At 45.8% G+C, this 19,112-nt stretch overlaps 1 protein-coding gene across 1 annotated transcript in view; it reads right to left on the reverse strand.

The window, feature by feature from the left end:
• Positions 1–274: 274 nt before the first annotated feature.
• LOC147717787 (complement factor B-like) overlaps positions 275–19,112 on the reverse strand; it is a 590,914-nt gene continuing 572,076 nt past the window's right edge. Inside the window, exon 18 of the mRNA XM_086924575.1 lies at positions 275–2,298. Within this exon, the coding sequence (XP_086780701.1) occupies positions 2,134–2,298 (165 nt within the window). The 3' untranslated portion in view covers positions 275–2,133. The remainder of the gene's footprint in view (positions 2,299–19,112) is intronic.

Raw genomic sequence — 19,112 nt, forward strand, 5'->3', positions numbered from 1 at the left:
GCGATCATGTAGCCCAGACCGGGTGGGGAGGAATAGCAGGCGAGTCGTTCGGCTTACCGGATTGCAAGAATCCCTCGGGTAGGGTACCTCCGTCGGAGTCTCTCCGTGCACCTTCTCACATCCACCGGGCCTGACCTTCGTGCTCGTGGAGTCCCTATTCAGGCGCCATTTGAAGAACCGGTTAAACCCACTTACTGGGTCTCGGCGGCAGGGGAACCGCCCAAGTCTTCCATACCTTCCATACTTAGTAAAAGGAGACACAGGAGCCTTCGTCTGCAGGAGGAACACAGATTTATTCAATAGCCCAGGCTATGGAACAGAGTCCCAAGCTAGTCAGAGACAAGACAGAGGAGGCTGCTGTTTTACTACGCAGCTTACAAGCCTTTTATACTTTTTCATTTCAGTCTTTTGGCTGTTAGTTCCTTGTTCAAGCAGGGCAGTGTTTGCAGTTGATAACCAGATACAGACGACGTTTGTAGATGGTGAGCTGGTCAAGGCTTGGTGCACAAATCATTGTTCACTCGGCTTTGATCAAGGCTCAGTCTTGCAGATCATTGTTTAATCACCTTGATCAAAGCCCGGTCTTTCCGGTCATTGTTTAATCACCCTGATCAAGGCCCAGCAGTCAGACCATTGTCCAGATAACCTAATCACGGTGTCAAGGATGTTTACCAGGCTGGGAGCAGGAGATGGAAAACAAATCATTTACTCAGGGTGTGAGTGTCTTGTGGCTTTCTGGTGAACTGCAAAGAACAGGGGGGGTTGGGTGTGTGACAGTTCCTGGGCAGAAATGCAGGCTGCAAGATGGTTTTTTTCGTGTCAGTTAGAATTTCCTCAGGCATCAGCAGAAACGACCCGGTGGGTTGTGTGGAAGTGTTTGACACGAGATGGCAATGAAAAAGCAATGGAGTCCCAGTTCAAATGATGCCGATCAGAAGAACACTTTTCCTCACTGTGCTGCCTTGTATAAAACAAGCATTTGCAATGCAATAGGTCTCGCAGTTACGCAAGTTTAAGCTATTGGCACTGTAAATCACAATACCTTTTATTTGTTTTTACAACGAAAACAAAAATATAAGGCATTGTTATTTGCAATGTCAATAGCTCAAACTCGCGTAAATACGAGTTTAAGCTATAGGCATTGTAAATGACAATGCCATGTATTTATGTTTTCAAAACCAACACATAAATAAAAGGTTTGTCATTTACAATGCCAATAGCTCAAACTTTTGCAAATGCGAGACTTATTGCATTGCAAAAGCTTGTTTTGAAAAGGGTTATGCTGAAACATTTGCCATTTTATGGACACTTTTTGATGTTCCATTTATTAAATAAAATGTCTCCCTACTTGTCAGAAATGGAGTTAACAAACGCAGTGGTACCATTCGGCAATTTATTTCCCTGGACAACTTGAATGATGTAGTCATAAGCAATGTTTGCTTTTTAATGTTAGGCATCATCTCCATATCTCCTCTCAAATTCTTTCTTTCTTGTCATGATTATTTGTGATTGCAGTGTTGACCATAGATGGCAAGTTGGCTTAAAAACCACTGCAGATCACATAATCTGTACATGATAGAAGATATTACCGTTTTGTTCTGACATGACTAGATGAGCTGCATTACTTAAAAGTTTAGGCCCCCTACTAAAGATGCTGTTAAGAGAACATCTGGCAGCCATTTTGAGACGAGTACTTGGATAATCAGTGTTATAGATACTCTTTCAGCAATATTGATGTGTTCAAACAAAGATTAAAAATATACTTGTCACCTTTGCGATTGCTGAAATAATTATTGTTCACGTGGGTGTCTGTCAAGCGATGTTTGAATGTGGGTTTGTAAATAGTCAAAGACAAAATGGCTGCTGCATGTAGGAGCAGCCAACAAAGAAATTGCTAAGGTTGTCTGTTGTTTTTATGTAAATCTGAACCAGTATTGTAGATGTCGATGGTGGCATGTATGAGCTTTGCAGTTTTGTCAGGTTAAAAAAATGGAATCTTGGTTATTTCACAGTCACAGGTCTGTAGTAAAAGTGGTAGTGAAGATGAATATTGAGAATTAGAGCCCTGCGCTTCCTTGGGTCCAATGTCTTCTCAACGGCATGTATCATTTATCTGCCCCCTCTCTCAGTTCACTAGGGCAGTGGCAGAAAGCTTAGCCCTTCGTCCTTTAGCCTGCTCTCCAGCCAAGGAAGCACTTTGAATAGGTTAGTGTGGAAATCTCTGGCATAAGGCTTAGTCATCGGTGCCCTGTTCATATTTATGCATAGATTTGCCACACCCCAGCTGATTACTCCAACCTGGAAGAAAAAAAAAATATATATATATATTCAGTTTTGTGGCTCTAAAAAAAAGCATGTCATTGTACCCCCGTAGCAGATATTCCAACGACACACGAAAGAGCAAGCAGTGAAATGAAAAGGAGAAATACAGATACTTTAGAGGTATCACGTAAGGAGCAAACAAGGTCTGCATGATGTCAGAGCACAGTAGAGAGAAGAAAAGGTAGCAGGCACAGGCATTTGAGGTGACTGCAGTATATCGGGTACACTTTGGGATTTGTACTACTCCATGAGGATTCATAAAAATGGGCTGGAATTGAACCTTTCAAAAGCATGGTATTTATTGGATGCACTAAACTGGAACAAACAGCATAACCCTGCCACCCGTCCCAAACCTCTCTGCTTGGGAAAGCAGACTGGAGAGGACTCCTTATAAGTGTGTCCATATGACATTAATACATAGGCTCTGGAAGTAGGAGTGCTAGGGGTGCTGCAGTATCCCCAAAATAACTATACTGGAGTTCAGAAGGTGACTGAGCAATAAAGATGCATCTAAAACCTGCTATCTTGTCACATTTGCTGTGCTTTCAAAGACAGGTCAAACATCAGGCTTTGTCTTCTGACAATCTGTTACTTATTCTATTAAAAGCAGCATGGTGATTACTTTTTTCCTCTGGCTGCAAAATTAGAGAATTTTATAAAGGGAACTATCGAATAATTATGCTGGGGTATATGGAGTGTTAAAGGAAAGACTGTGGGGTGTCAGTTGTTTCTGACAACTAAAAGTACCTGTAAATGAACTGTACAAATATTTCTAAATATATCACCAGATAAAAAAACACAAATATATCACATATTCTTGGAATTCTGAAGTGTGGTGGAAACAAAGATTCTAATAGGATTAAAACTAATCAAGACACTTTATTTGGTGATCTACAAATGATGGAGCATGCCACATGGGGGTTCATTGGTGAGGGGCCCCTATTAGCCTCAACAGGTTGTCTTGGCAGGGTTACAAAAAAAAGGGTTACAGGGTTATGCTAAGGAGTTGGTAAGGCTTCCCATAAACTTCTACTCACTCCCTTTAGTTTAATGTAAACATTTGCTGAAACTTGATTTACACACATTATTGTTTGCATGCTACATAGTTTTATCAGTAAAACTACGTGTCAGTGCAAAATTTGCGAATATTTCAAAGGAAAATGTAGTGTCTGTAAATGACAGTGCACTACTACATCATACCTTAATAATATATTTGTAACAGTGTGCTCCAAAATGCACCACCAGCAACATACCACTCTCCTGCTGCATTGGTGCGACCAATTTGCTATGCTTGTTCTTTGTGTGTCGCCTGGATGTTTCACAATCCCTATGACTTCAGTGATGTAACACTGATAGCAGCACCCCCATTCTGAAAATTGTTCCAGCACCACTGCATTAATACCATTACACCTGAGGGGAGAAACATTGGGTACAGCTTGGAAGCTTCTTTTGGGATGTAGTAGATAAGTAAAGCACAGTGCCTTTGATCACAGCAATGTCAACTGGGCATTCAGACCTGCACATTTGTATTTTAGTGAGTGGAAGTCTTAGAAGTGCATCACTGAGTATAATCTATGAGGGGAATGTATTGGGTTAGGATTGGCAAGTTGGGTAACTTTAAAGGTAGGAGGGCTTCAACGTAGGCCCGGTGGATGCTTAGGATGACCCCTGGAAGAGATTCTTAAAAACATTTGTTTAATGTTTCCTGTGGCCTTTGTCTTCCAGGGAAAGCTCCTTCCCTTGCAGATCCTTGATGCCTCCCCAGCTGGTAAGCCTAGATCCTCAGAGAGCTACATTTGGGAGTTTGGGAAGACAGCTTTGTTAGTAATGCGGGCTGTTTTGAAGGCGCAGCAGGCTACTGGATGGAGGCAATGCAGATATAGGAGAACTGGTGAAATGTAGTGGAAGGGTTGAGGCACTGAGATCACTCAGGTCAGCAGGATATACAGATATTAACTGTGACAATCAACTCTTGAATGGCCCATCGGAGAACCCCTGCAACAGTCTCTTCTGGACAAGATTATAGTTTTCTACTACAGCACAGCCTGGCTGTGGTGGTGCAGTAAGTTGCGTCTCAGTAAATAGAAATTGATCATTTTTATTGTCTTTAAAAAATAGCTCCATTATGGTGGTTTCTTCTGCCTACAGATACCTCACCTATTGAATATCTCAAACCACCAGACTGGATCCAGAAACCTTTTCATAGTTCTTTTGCACAGCTATGGAGTGCTTGCTTCATTTCGGTGATAGAAGCAATGCTATAGTGACATGGCACATAGAGCACCCACCCTGACGTAGCAATAACAGGTTTCCTTTTTTCAGCATCCTTCGATGTGGATCCAGAGCTTCTCTCTTGGAATGTGTTCCCTTTGGGATTTTTCTCAGCAAAGAAAGTTTCCAAGCGCAATGGTAAGAGACATTACCTCCCACCCAAGATATCAAGTCCTTTCAAGACTGTAATGAACAGCTATCTATTTTGGATCCACATGAGATATGTTTGTTTGCTTGGGGAAGAGGCACAAGTGAAGGTCATGTGACAAGTGTGCCTCGTACACCATCAGGGCCATCAAGGAGTGAAAAGCCAAGCTATGGTCAGTGGCAAGTGTCAGTCTCTGTGGCGGTTGCACTCAGTTAAGGTCTCCCGCTGGATCATACTCCTCTCTTCTGTCAAAATTCACTAAGAAGAACACACAAGAGAAGAAGGCATGAAGATGACTTGCAAAGCCCTGTCCACAGTCGAGAGGTTTGCCACCTCAACACACACTGCCCTCCGTGGAGTCATCCTCGCAGCCAGATCCGATGGGTATGTTTTTCTCCTAAGAGCCTCTATTGACAGCACAATCGTAACATTTCAGGGCCTTTACTGGATCCTCTGTCGCTGATGCTTATTTCGGCACAGCCTCAAGTCTATTTAAAATTTCCGACATCAGCAGATGATACTATGTCTTTCCTCCACGTTATGATGAAGATATTTTGGCAATCTGCGGCTCCCCATTGGTGTGCCTTTGAGCCCCATAAGACCTTTTTAGGGATCCATTTGGATTCCTGCTATTAGGACCCCCATGCTATAGGTGCCTTGTGTTCAATATGGAATGCTATATGGAGTCATCATCTGATCTCCCACCAGTGCCCGATCCCGGTGCCACGGACAGAGCAGCCGGCATCGAAGGCTAATGCTATCCACTAGAGGTCAAGAAGAGAGACTTAGAGGATAGAAGAAAAGGAAAGGTATAGGGAGGAGAAGACACACAATTCACGACAACGCTAGTGGCACACAATGCATGACATCTTCGGCACTGACTCTAACCAATTTAGGAGCGAGTTTGCATTCAGCGTTCCACAAATTACAGCTGTTGTAAAAAACAAAACCCTGATGCTTTTCCTGTAGCCAGTGGGTACTAGTTTGGAATCTGTTCTACTAGTGAGGAAACTGAAGGTATAAAAATCCATTAGAAGAAAAAGATACTTACCTTAACTACCTCTACCAGCAACTCACCGATTAAAATCATCTCCCCATTTTGAAGGACAAGCACAAGCTGCATTAGAAAGGTTCCAATCTAGATTGCTACACAGCACTGCCCCATTTTTTGTAGCTTCCTCATCTCTTCTTTTAGGGGCACATAAAAAGAGGGATTGGGAGGTGACATATGTGTGCCGAAATAGGAGCTTTATGGCTCCAGTGACAACACTATGTTTGTCCCTTACGGTGTCAAGTTGAAGTTAGCTCCCTCTACTGGTAGAGCTATGGAAAAGGTTACCAATCCAGTGTTGCCACCACAACAGATCTGTAAACAGCACCCAGACAATGCAAAATTGCATTGGGACCATACAGATAGTAGAAAAGGGGTATACAAATGCAGGTAACATACGTATAAAGGTTTTAAAAATAAATAATAAATATTAAAATATATATATATATATATAAAAAATATTTTGGCAACCACTGCTTTGAACTGCAGTACCAATGGGTACCTATGTAATCAGTAAATATTTTGTATCCATAGCTTACAGATGCAGGTAATTGAAATGTTCCTTATTCTGTTGGAATCTTAAACAGTATTTTTGAAACACATGGGACCCCACTATTTTATCTTCCACAGCATGCATCTTTAGTTTAGGATGCAATTAATTGATGTAGGATTAACTTAAATAGGGCAAACACAGGAAGATGATAGACAGAGCGTAGAAACTTTTCAGACACTCACTCACTCCCAGTCACAGATCTGGGTTGAATCCATTATCGTTCTTTAGCTCACTTCGCCACCCCAGTTCAGACCTAGCCATACGCAAATCAGTCTTGACCCTGTGCCTCATGGGTACAGTCTAGACCGAGCTGCCAAAGCATGATTTCCCTGGACTGGAAACAAGCATCCTGGGACCGGTTTTGGAGTAACACCCCTCATCCACCAGGCTAGCCTGAATCCAGTGGCAAAGTGAGCAAGGGACAAACGTCTGGGCATACCCTGCCAACTAACTTACATAGGGAACAGCCACTTGAAAGAATCAATAAGTCCACCCTTTCTACACTATTAAGAGAAGCGGTTCTAACAGGTGCTTCATAGGTATTGCATCCTCTTTCAACATACGCTTATGTTCAAATTCTGATAAGTTCCACTCTATCTTTAAATACTTCCTTGAACTATTCAACAATATCATCATCTTCAACAAGGATCCTCCAACAGCATCTATGACCTAATCATGGTATCCAGCCATCATCCTTTTCCTTCAACAGCATCTATGACATAATCATGGTATCCGGCCATCAGCCTATCTTTAAATACTTCATTGTTACACTGCCTACGAATTCCAGGACATGTACTACATGTCACTTGTACCCACAACTAAGATAGTAACATCTACCTTTGGTGTTTGACTCAACATTATTCTCTCCTCCAGCTTTATGTTCTGTTCATGAGGTTTAGGATATTTAACAGGTAAGGAATCTGTAGGTGTAGGAAGGTAGGATCCTTCTAGTATGCCTACTCCCACTATTTGCTAGTGTCACTATGTTTTTTCTGACTAGTCTGACTTGAATCCTGCTAATCAGGACCGCAGTTACTGTACGTCCTCCCTAAATTTGACATGGTAAGTAATGCTGTACCTCCACAATTGGCTACCGGTGCACCCCTATAAGTCCCTAATATATAGTACTGAGGTACCTAGGGCAGGGGTCTACCGCGGGCTGCAGCATGTATTGTGCCACCCATGAGAGACCACTCAAACTGAGACTACATGCCTGACATTGCAGCCTGTGTGAGCTATTGCTATCGCCATTCACAATAGATATAAGTTTTCATACCTCTGAGGTCATCACACTTAAAACCTATAAGTCACCCCTAAGGGAGGCCTTTCAATCCTGAAGGCAGGGTGCTGGGTTATAAGTGTGTAGGTGTCCCTGCATGAGCAGGGCACCCCTACAAACTCCGTAATCAATTGTGCAGGCTTTGTAAGTGCAGTAAGCCATTTTGATACATATAGTGGCCATCCGTCATTATGCGATGGCTAACTTTGTGACTGTGCCGAACCTGGGCATATTTGGTATCAAACATGTTGGAATAATACCGCAACACCGTTACCAGTGTTGGGGCATGATTCCATGCACTGGGGGGCTCCTCCGGGAATCCCAGAGTATTCCCGGTAACAGCCTTCCAGGCTCTGCCAGCTAGCTACTGCTGTTGCCGACCCCAGATGTGAACCTGCCCTCCTGCTGCTGAGCTCAAGCCAGGGAAAGTAGAACAATAGGTTTTCTGTCACAGGGAGGTGCGACCACCTCCCAGACAGGACTTAGTGTATTAGGCTAGGTTGTGGGCGCTTGCCAGCACCATAAGACTGCTTTGAAGAGCACATTTGGTGCCCTCCTTGCATACTCCAATTGGAACCAGTTCTGGGAGCTCTTTGCCCCGCTCTAGTGCAAAACTGGACAAAGGACATGGGAGTTTCCTCCCCTCTGTCCGGCCTCTCCTCTGGGAGGGACCCCTGAGTGGTCCTAACCCCGTTCTTAGGGTATAAAAGGTCTTACATGTGGGTGGGTCCTCAGATTCGTCGTGGGACAAGAGTCAAGTCTGAAACCATGCCACTTTTCGACCGTCTAGGCACTTGGACTTCGCCTTGAACCAAGATTGCATCAAGGAAGACTCCTGCTGCTCCTGGTCTTGCTGTTCTGCAAGTCTTCTTCTTCAACTGTGTCTTTGCTTCTTCCAGGATCTTCAACAGACCTGTGGGCATCAAGGACACCCGAAGTAATCTCCCTTGGAGTGAAGGAGTCATTTCCCTGCATATGCAGGCACAGCAACAAAGCTGACTGGTCTGCTGCTCCTGATGTCCCATGGACTACGAAAGGCTCAGCAACACAGGTGGTGGTTCTTCAACTCCCTCGAGACCTGACCTGTCCGCTCTGCAATTTTGAGACCAGGATGCCTTGTCGGAACTGATCCCCTGTGCACTGTGTCGACTTGCCATTGCAAGGCCTTGTTGGCTCTGCACTCCACAGATCTATGGGTTACAAGAAAGTCTAGCCACCAGAACCTCTTCCTGCCAAGATCAGCGTCCTCACCACATCCTCTGCACCGTGGTCCTTTATCTTTGGTGAGCTGCTCGAGGTCCTCTTGCGACTCTTCTGCCTTTGGCCTTTGGGTTCTGGTGAGGGCCTCCTCCTGGTTCAGTGGGCTCTCTTGTTTGCTTAGGGCCTGCTCTGACTCTCCTGCTTGTGGTGAGGTCCTTGGACCTTGCTGGTCCCAACGTTGCTCCATCTTCGCTTTCCACGCCTGTTGCAGCTGCCAAGGCCTGTTGGTGCTCCTGCCGGACATCGACCCCCTGGTTCTCAACTTCCGACATGGGACAGCTCGTGCACGGCTCCTGGTCTTCCACAGCATCGCCTGGTCCTCACAGCTGCAGCAGCAAGGCACTGTCAACTCTCCTGAACCGTCTGTCATTGGTGAGCATTACTCATCCATGCCTCCTGTTCACCAACGAGTGGCATAGATTCTGCCCCTCTTCTTGCAGGTTCTTCTCTTCAAGAATCTATGCTTGGATTCCACCGGATTCTTGCACAGTCTTCGCCAGCGGTATATTTACTGAAGTCCTCCATTGTGGTCTAAAGCGGTTTCCTACGTCACTTCACACCTAAGCACCCAGCTTACTATGTGTAGGTATCCTGGTTGTTGGGGTATCCACGGGTGGAGTGACTCTCCAACCTTCTGTCTTCCACAGGGGTTCTTCAGGGTCTACTCGGAAGGATCCTTCTTCTTCAAAACTGCAACAGCGACTTTCCCATTGAGGTTTATTGAGTTCATGGCTATGTTTCCACTCTGCACACAACCTCTGTGGGGTTCCTGGGTTCTTACCATGGGTGGTTCCTTGGGTACCCAGCTCTTCGGAGTCTCCTGCTGAACCTGCACCGCGGATCATCCTGTCACAAGCCCAGCACGGGATTCACGTCGGCATTAGAAGGCACCCCAGTCGTGCCGCAGGGGCGGCTGAAGCTCCGGGTGCCTGCTGAGCCTGCACCTCCTGCCCGCTCTAAAGCATCGGAGGGCTGAGAGAGGGCCCCCCCCCCCCGCCCGCTCAGCAGAGACGTGGGCTGGTGCACCGGTGAGCAGCAAAGGAGTTCCAGAGGCATCGGGGGGCACCGATGAGCAGCAAAGGAGTTCCAGAGGCACCGGGGGGCAGGGAGGACTCACGGCGGTATAGGAGGGCGCCCCAGGCGCGCCGCAGTGGCGGCTGAAGCTCTGGGAGCCTGACGAACGGACACCGCCCGCCCGCTCCACAGCAGTGAAGCAGTGAATCACGGAGGCTACGGAGAGCTAAGAAAGACCGACCGCGCCACAGCAGAGGAGCCCCAGCGGCGTCGGAGGGTTCTAATAGGCCCCCCTCCCGCCCGCTCCACGGTGGAGGACGCTGGGCGCTGCGCTCAGACTGCAAAGGGACGTGGCTGACCCCCGCCCCCCTCATCCCCCCGCACCGGAGGCTGGATACAGTCACAGGAGAGACGACGGAGGAGTAGAGATTGCCCCCGGCTGCACCGGAGACTGGATGCGACTGGAGGCTGTGGCGCCCTGCCCAGAGGAGCGACGGAAGTGAGCCCTGAGTCCAACAAGAGCTGCAGGGGCGACAGAGGACCGAAGCCTGCCCCCATTGGCACCGGTGGATACCTGGTAATCAGTTGACTGGCTTCTCAGGGTAATACAGGCTTGGAGCCCTGATTTGTGATCACGTTCATACAGTGCACATATATCTACGAAGCGGAAGGAACTGAGCCAATTTCGGACTAAAACACTGCTTCTGCAAAATTCTGCTGGCAAACTCAACAGGCACACATAGTCTTAAGGTATTTATTTCTCCCACCCGCCTGCTCACTTTTTAAAAACTACCTCCTTTGTTCAAAATGGCTGGGGCTAAAAAACTGTAGCAATAAATCCCCCCCACCCCCCTACCTCTGATGTCCACGAGGCTCCTCAGCTTAACTCCCCCACACAGAGATAAGAATTCCTCCCAGCTAGACTGAGCATGGCTTGCTCAAACAGAAATAGAAATTCCTTCCCTTATGCTCATAGTAATAGCAGCAGACAGAGGACTAATATCTCTATCTCCCCTGCCTGCATGACTGTGAAGGGAAACTGCTCCTCCCTGCTATCTATGTAAAAGCAACAAACAGAGGACTACTGTCTCTATCTCACCTATTTGGCGGCCATTTTAGACTAGTCTCTCTCGTGGGCGGCCATCCTGGACTAGTCATTTTCATCATTATCTAAACACACACTAAGAACTTTTTCATTTTAGACTAATCCCACCTACAGAGTACTTTGCTCAGTGATGTATCTACACCTTCTTGGGAAAGAATGCCTGCCTATTATTGCAGTATTATACTTCTACCTATATTTTGAACATTTGTAGTGCACAGATTGCTACCTCATATATGAAAGAATGTCTGCCTATTATTGCAGTATTATACTTCTACCTGTATTTTGAACATTTGTAATGCACAGATTGCTACCTCATATACCTATTATTGCAGTATTATACTTCTACCTGTATTTTGAACACTTGTAATGCACAGACTACTACCTCATATACCTTGGTTGCTAACTAATGTCATTGCTGATTTTTGATTTTTGATTCATGTACACTACTGCATCTGTGTTCTGTTCTTATATTCGATCAGCAGTATACTTGAACTTGTATTCTGCACTATTCTGCACATTTCCGCAACCTGCACCCATCCCCGCTTTCCTCTCCTGTTATGCACCGATTGCTACCTCATATATCGCATACTTCTTCTGTATTCTGCACTATTCTACACAGTTCTGCAACCTGCATCCATTCTCACTCTTCTCTCCTGTAATGCACCGATTGCTACCTCATATATGTCTGGTTGCTCTCTAGTGTCACTTCTACCTGTATTTTTAACATTTGTAATGCACAGATTGCTACCTCATATTTCTTGGTTGCTAACTAATGTCACTTTGATTTGTGATTTTTGATTCATGTAAATTGCTGTTTGCATTGGTATCCTGTCCTTATATACTATCAGTATTATACCTACACTTACACTTTGTACTTTGTAATTTACCGTATGTATTTGCTCTACTGCACACTCTTATATCCTGGTTATGTTGGTTGATCACTAGTGCCACTTTTGTACTTTATAACTTACTGTATGTATTTGTTTCTCTGCACACTCTTACATTTGGATTATGTTGATTGATCGCTAGTACTACTTTTGTACTGTGTAACCTACTGTATGTATTTGTTTTTCTGCACATGTGTACCACTATAGTGCATTCTCCCATACCCACCTAATCCATCATCGCAACATGGATCCTATCAGCAATCACACATATAAAATCAACTACCCACCGTCACTCATCAAAAAAGCCGCTAAACGCTTTAAACACAACTTCCTTAGGTCACACCCTGAAACCCCCTTTGCTGACACCTACTTCTCACCGGTCAATGGATCCCTGAACACTGATATCATCTTCCACACCACACGCAGAGCTCAATGGAGAAAAGCGTTCCTCTCCCTACTCACCGTCTCCTCCACCAGGAAATCCGCTCACAGCCTAACTCTCTCCATCACACCATCCCAAGTCTTTCCAGGCAGAGCCACCATCACTATTTACAATAACGGGATTGTCCTATCTCAATCCACAGACAGGAACCTGGAACTGCTAGACAACTTGTTCCCCACTTTCAAAGAACACCTCTCCAATTCACGGACCAACACTCATATCTCCTCCAGTCCCACCAACCATGACCTCACAGCTACATACTCCTCAATCAGGGACACACCTACCACCCCTGACCTCCCATCCCCCACCCACAACCCCACTATCCCAATTCAGCACTCAAGCACAGACACAGATCGCTCCCCCTCATACACCACTCACACCCCCACCCCTTCTACCAACCCGCAGACCTCCACACATACCTTCAACACCCCTCTCACACCTACAGCGGGCATTAACACTCCGCTCACCGCTGACAGCACAGCTCCCACCCATAACACACCTAACTTAGTCCAGCACCAGAATAACACGCACTCCGACAAATCCCCCCATTTATCCCCCCCATTCTCAGTCCCCATTACCCTCTAACCAACTACGCAGAACACACCTCCTCCCTTAATTTAACTCCCCCTCCCCTCAACAGGACCATCTCCAATCCCACTTCCCCTCCTACTCTCAGCCCCCATTATCCTTCCTGCACCCCCACCACGGCTATCAGTGTCCCAGCCTACACCATGACCCCCCCGCCTACCACCAATGCCCTCACTCATACCACCAACCTCCTCCCTACCTCATCCACACCCCTCCCGCCCAAAACCTCTCTCCTCCCTAACACCATCCCGCACGCCAACACAACGCAGACCTGCTCGAACACCAGCCCACTCTCCCACCTGCACACGAATTCCCTGGTCAGTCATTCACCCCTGACTGCCACCCCCACCTCCACCACCTACCCCACGATGGACTACATCATGGCCACCCTCACTCAGATCAAAGAAGACATACACACCATCAAAGAACTGCTCTCCACACACCCCATACACCCCTCACCCGCCTCCACCTCCCCTCCCAACTTGTCCCCTACTCCTCCGGCTGACTCCCTCACTCAACACGCCCCACACCGGGCGTCAATCCCTGCTCATAGGCGCAGCAACTGCCCTCGTCCCCCTCATCGCCCCTGCAACCCCTCACACAACTACACCTCCCCGCCCAACTTGTCCCCCACCCTTCCGACTAACTCTCTCACTCAGCTATCCCCCAACCTGACCTCAATCCCAGCTCGTAATCGCAACAACCGCCCTCGTCGCACCCACAACTCTTCTTCTGACCTGGACACACTCACCCTTCTCCGCTCCAATGACCCAGCCCCCCAAAATCACACAACCACCCCACACCTCAACATTCCCACGATACACTCAAATCCCCTTAGACCCCCCACACTAAACAGCAGATTCTCCATCCTCAATAACCTTAGAAAAGTCCCTCTCACTCTAGAACCATCTACCACCCTCAACACACCCCGTCTCAAATGCATTCTTCTCAACTGCAGATCGGCCACGAAACATTCCGCCGCCATTGCTGACCTCCTCTTATCGCGGGACCTTGACCTAATCATCCTGACTGAAACCTGGCTAACTGAATCTTCGACACCTATAATGGACATTCTGGTTCCTCCCAACTACCACATTATCAGGCTCGACAGAACAGGCAAAATAGGTGGTGGAATCGCATGCATCTACAGGAACAACCTATCGGTTCAGAAAGTCAATTCCACCTACCTACCATCCCCAACATCCTGGGAATACATCTGCCTCGACATTATTAGTGAGGGCAAACCGATATGCTCTCTTCACAGCATTTACCACCCACCCAGGGACAACTTCACCTTTTCCCAACAAATCATGGATATGATCTCAACCAATTCCGGACGGCAGCTCACCCAAATATACCTTGGTGACTTCAACCTCCACTGGAACGATCGCAACGACGCGGTGGTAAATAGTCTTTAAAATTTCCTCGATGCCCTTAACCTCACCCAAATATGCAACAGCCCAACTCACGAGAAAGGTTCTACCCTCAACCTGATCATCTCCAAAGAGGACTCTATCCAACTCGAGCCCATCCAACCCTGTGACTGGTCAGATCATCATATTGTCACATTCTTTATCAATGAAAAAGTCAAAGTTAACCCGGCTCAACTCTCCAAGCCCAAAGTCTGGAAAAGAGACTTGAAAAAACTCAACCCAGGCTCTTTGCCTCCTAACAGATGCAATCTCCTACTCCCACCGACAGGCGCTACGGACGTTCAAACCCTGACTGACCACTATCTCAACGCTATGACCTCTATAATTAATGAGGCTGCACCTATGCAGCTAAAAAGAGTCTCTACTAAAATCTCCAATCCATGGTACGACGGGAGTCTCAATGAGGATAGACGAGACATGCGAATGGCAGAGCGTACCTGGAGATCAGCTCCCTCTGCAATGCACCTAAAAGATCTGAAGAAAAAGAGAAACGCCTACTTCAGGAAAATAAAACGCTCAAAATCAGACTTCTTCAGCCTCCAACTCGACCAAGCAAAAAACCGCCCAAGAAAACTGTTTGAGCTAATCAATTCACAATCCAAGGATCAACCCCAACCACTCAACACTGGGCGTGAGGCACCCTCCTGTGAAGACTTCGCTGCTTTCTTTATCCAAAAAACTGACAAAATAAAGAGCGATCTCCTCATTGACGCAAGCCTCTACTCCAAACCCCAGTGCCTAGCACCCACTGAACCAAAAAACAATGCTACATGGTCAACCTTCGGCACATACTCGGAAGAAGAAATTGGCAAACTGCTCAGCACCCTGAAACCATCCAATCACCTCATGGACCCCCTCCCTGCTTCCGCAGTAAAAGACTTTACCCCTTTGCTTCTCCCTCTCTGGACTAAAATTATCAACAGCTCTCTCCAACAAGGAAGCATACCTGACTCCCTCAAAGTTGGTCAGGTCACACCTCTACTAAAGAAACCTACAGCCGACCCCTCTGATCTCAACAATTACCGTCCCATCACCAATATTCCCACTCTCACCAAACTGCTGGAAAAATGCGCACAACTACAATTGACTAAACACATTGAACAATTTGATCTCCTCAACCCTCACCAGTCAGGCTTCAGACCAGGACACAGTACAGAAACTGCTATGACTCACATAATTGACGATGCACTTCAAATGCTAGACCAAAACGACACCTGCCTCCTCATCCTTCTTGATCTCTCTTCAGCATTCGACACCGTTAAACATGAGAATTTACTAGAACTACTAAACACAAGAATGGGTTTATCTGGAACTGTTCTCAAGTGGTTCACTTCCTTTCTTCACAACAGGTCGCAGAAATTCAAGAGCAACAACCTGATGTCCTCGCCAATACCTGTAACGCTAGGCGTCCCCCAAGGATCCTCTCTATCCCCAACTTTGTTCAACCTAGTCATGGAACCTCTCACCACCTTGCTATAAGCATCCAATGTACACTTTCACATGTACGCCGATGACACACAACTTTATCTCAAATTACAATCCCCCAATGACATCTTGCTCCTGAACTCAACGATCAGATGCACCCAATCCTGGCTTGCCGATATTCACCTCAAACTCAATGCCCTGAAAACAGAGTTCCTTCTGATCTCACCTCCAGCGAAGATATCCACCACTCAAATTTGGCTTAAACTCCTAACCGCACTCAATGTCCAACCCACCATCGTGGACTCAGCAAAATCTTTAGGCATAACACTCGACACCAATCTCAACATGCAGCAACATATCAGCAAGGCAACAAAGGGAGCGAACTTCCAGATCAATACTCTGAGGAAACCTAAACCCTTCCTCCCAGCCAAAGACTTCCAAACCGCAGTACAAGCACTAGTCATCCCACGAATTGAATACGGCAGCACCCCCTCTGCGGACTCCGCCTAACTACAACCGCACCACTAAGAGCTTCTCTAAACGCTGCAGCAAGACTCATCACTGGGTCAAAAAAGCACTCCCATATTACCCCTGACTTGAAATCCCTGAATTGGCTGCCTTTTGAAGCCAGAAAACATCTGAAAATCGCCTGCATGACACACAAGGCGGTACACCTAAACTCACCCGGCTACCTCGCTCAGAAACTGACAATCTCTGGGGGAACTAGAAACACTAGAGGCACAAACAATCTTCTGCTGAAACCTCGAAGATTCCGGAAGGAAAAAACATATAAGCGCTCCTTCTCAGGAATGGCGCCTAGGATTTGGAACTCCCTCCCTCCTGAAACCAGGCTTATCTCTTCCACTACACTTTTTAATAAAGAAGTAAAAGCTATCCTCATGGCTAAATACACTTGAACTATTATCTCGTACTCTGTTAACACTCTGCACCGATCTGTACTACATGTTTGACCCCTTTGCTTATTTGTATGAGTTGTCTTATTACTCACATGATTGGCTTTGCAGCCACCTATTTGTACTGTGTGATCTATTGATTTATCTGTTTGACTATGTTCCCTCATGTACCCCTCTATGTAAAGCGCTCTGATATCTGCGAAGATCTTGTTCGCGCTATATAAAACTTTCAAAATAAATAAATAAAGTCACGACTTCGATCGCAGTTCACATTCCACTTTTTTTGTATATGGTTTGGTCTCCCCCCGGAGACCACCGTGTATTGTACTTACTTACCAATTTGCAATTAAAGTATTGCTGTGTATATATCTCCAGGTAGGAGATATACCAATGTGTTAGTGGGTGTTGTGTAATAAATAGACATATTTTTATATATACACTGTGTGCTTCTTTTTCGTGTAACCTACCTACATGACGAGATCTGGTAAAACAAGCTGCGTAACAATCCTTCTGGATAAGCCTGAAGGCAGCATTCTACAGTGACAACTTATAGAGCTTTCTATGATTGTCTAAGACCACTAAAAACCCCATTACGGGTTGTCTGGATTAGTGCAAGGTGCTTCACCTAAATAATTGTGCTCCATATACTAAGCCAGCCTCCTTCAGTAGGTAGATAAGATTATACACCAGAAAGATGACAACTTAAGGTAAAGTTTACATTTAGTTTACTCACCTGAGATCTGAAGTTTAATACCAGTGTCTACCAGTTCAGGAGGTGGAGCATTGTGGGAACTGTTGTGAGGGTCATTGCAAAACAGTGTACGTATATTTTTTCAATTGTTTTTAGGCTTGGTTCAATGTGAGTGATGTGGTGTTCTATTGTGATCTTAAGGTTTCATGAGTATTGCCAAAATATTGGCGTGTGGTGTTGGTAAGAGCTCTCCAGAGTATCAGTGTTGAAGATCAAAGATGAGCGTGTGAGCCTTGACCAACAGACGTCATCAATACAGGGTGATCTGGTTTCATGCATTTGCTTTCTTTTATTTAAAAGAGATACAAGCTCAACACATTCTTGTGTGTTGATGAACAGAGGATTGTTGACTGCTTTAGATTTTCTGAGAGATAAAGAAAAGTCTGTATTGAGGCCCTCTTTGTTGACCTTCATTATGTGTTTGTGAAGCACATGTTCACTTGTAGGCATGTTGCAGCTAAATTACAGATATTTATTTTCACCCAACCTATTGACACTCATTCCATTATCTTCAGAATGATGAAAGACTGAGTGGACCCACCACAATCTGAACCTATGGCCATGAGATCCATGCACGATGCATTAGTTAATTCTGCCAATCCATGGTCTTCCGTTTGGTGGCTGGATGAACTAGGTCCTCAGCCTAGTCCTTCTGGCAGTGCCACAAATCTGGTAATCCTCATCAGACATTGTACTCCCTAAATGTCTACAGACTATTGGTAGTCCAAAATGCTGCTGCTAGAGCTCTCCTTAACATCCCCTGCTTTGTCCCTTTCAGAACCAGCCTTTTCGCCCTGCATTGCTATCCCCTTGACGAGAGATGCCTTTTTAAGATTGTGTCATAGGGGATATTGTGGGGGATATATCCCTGTCTTGCACCCTTTTCTGCTTTTTTCTTGTTCCTAAAAGTTCCTTCAGTTTGTACGCCCACAGATAGAGCGTGTCTTCTCTTACTTTGCTCCCAAATCCAGGAACCATCTTCCTTACTCCTTATAGTCCAAGCCAGCTTTATATGTTTCTAGAAAATGCTTAACATCCATCTCAAATCCAGCTAATATTTTCACGTCTATTTACTCAAATATCCAGTCTTCCTTAGTTCATGAGGATTCCTTAGAAATAACTGTCCATTCTATAAATATTCACCACCACAGGGCAACCAGACTGGGTTGGTACAAAGCACAATATCTGCTAATTGTAGGGAAACCTCGAGGCCTGGTCTAAAGCATGACTGGTGAGCTCGCTGGAGGGTTATTCTAACAAATTCTGTAATTAGTGAGGTCCCTCCACTTTCTATAGAATAGTATCCAATTATGGTATAAGATTTGCTGAGGGTTATTTAAGGAGGGACAGGTCACGAAACTGGTATGTCTTGAAACTGGGGGTTTAGATCTTGAGCTGACAGACATTTCCCCATTTGAGGGGAAGATTCCCTTTTGGGCGAGGTAGGGTGGCTGGAGGGGAAGGACTGTATCTATGTGAGCCAAATAGAACCAGACAGTGCATTCAGAGAAGTATCAAGCGTGCTCTGTTTTTGAGGTGGAGTAGCTCTTCGGTAGCCAGGGCCGTACTGTCTAGTACCATTTCAGTTTTAATCCTTATGGACTACTACTGGGGTAATAATTCCTCAAGTACACCTCGGCAACGGAAAAGGAAGCAATTACCTTTAATT

This window comes from Lissotriton vulgaris, chromosome 5 (genome assembly GCF_964263255.1).
Source record: "Lissotriton vulgaris chromosome 5, aLisVul1.2, whole genome shotgun sequence".
NCBI lineage: Eukaryota > Metazoa > Chordata > Amphibia > Caudata > Salamandridae > Lissotriton > Lissotriton vulgaris.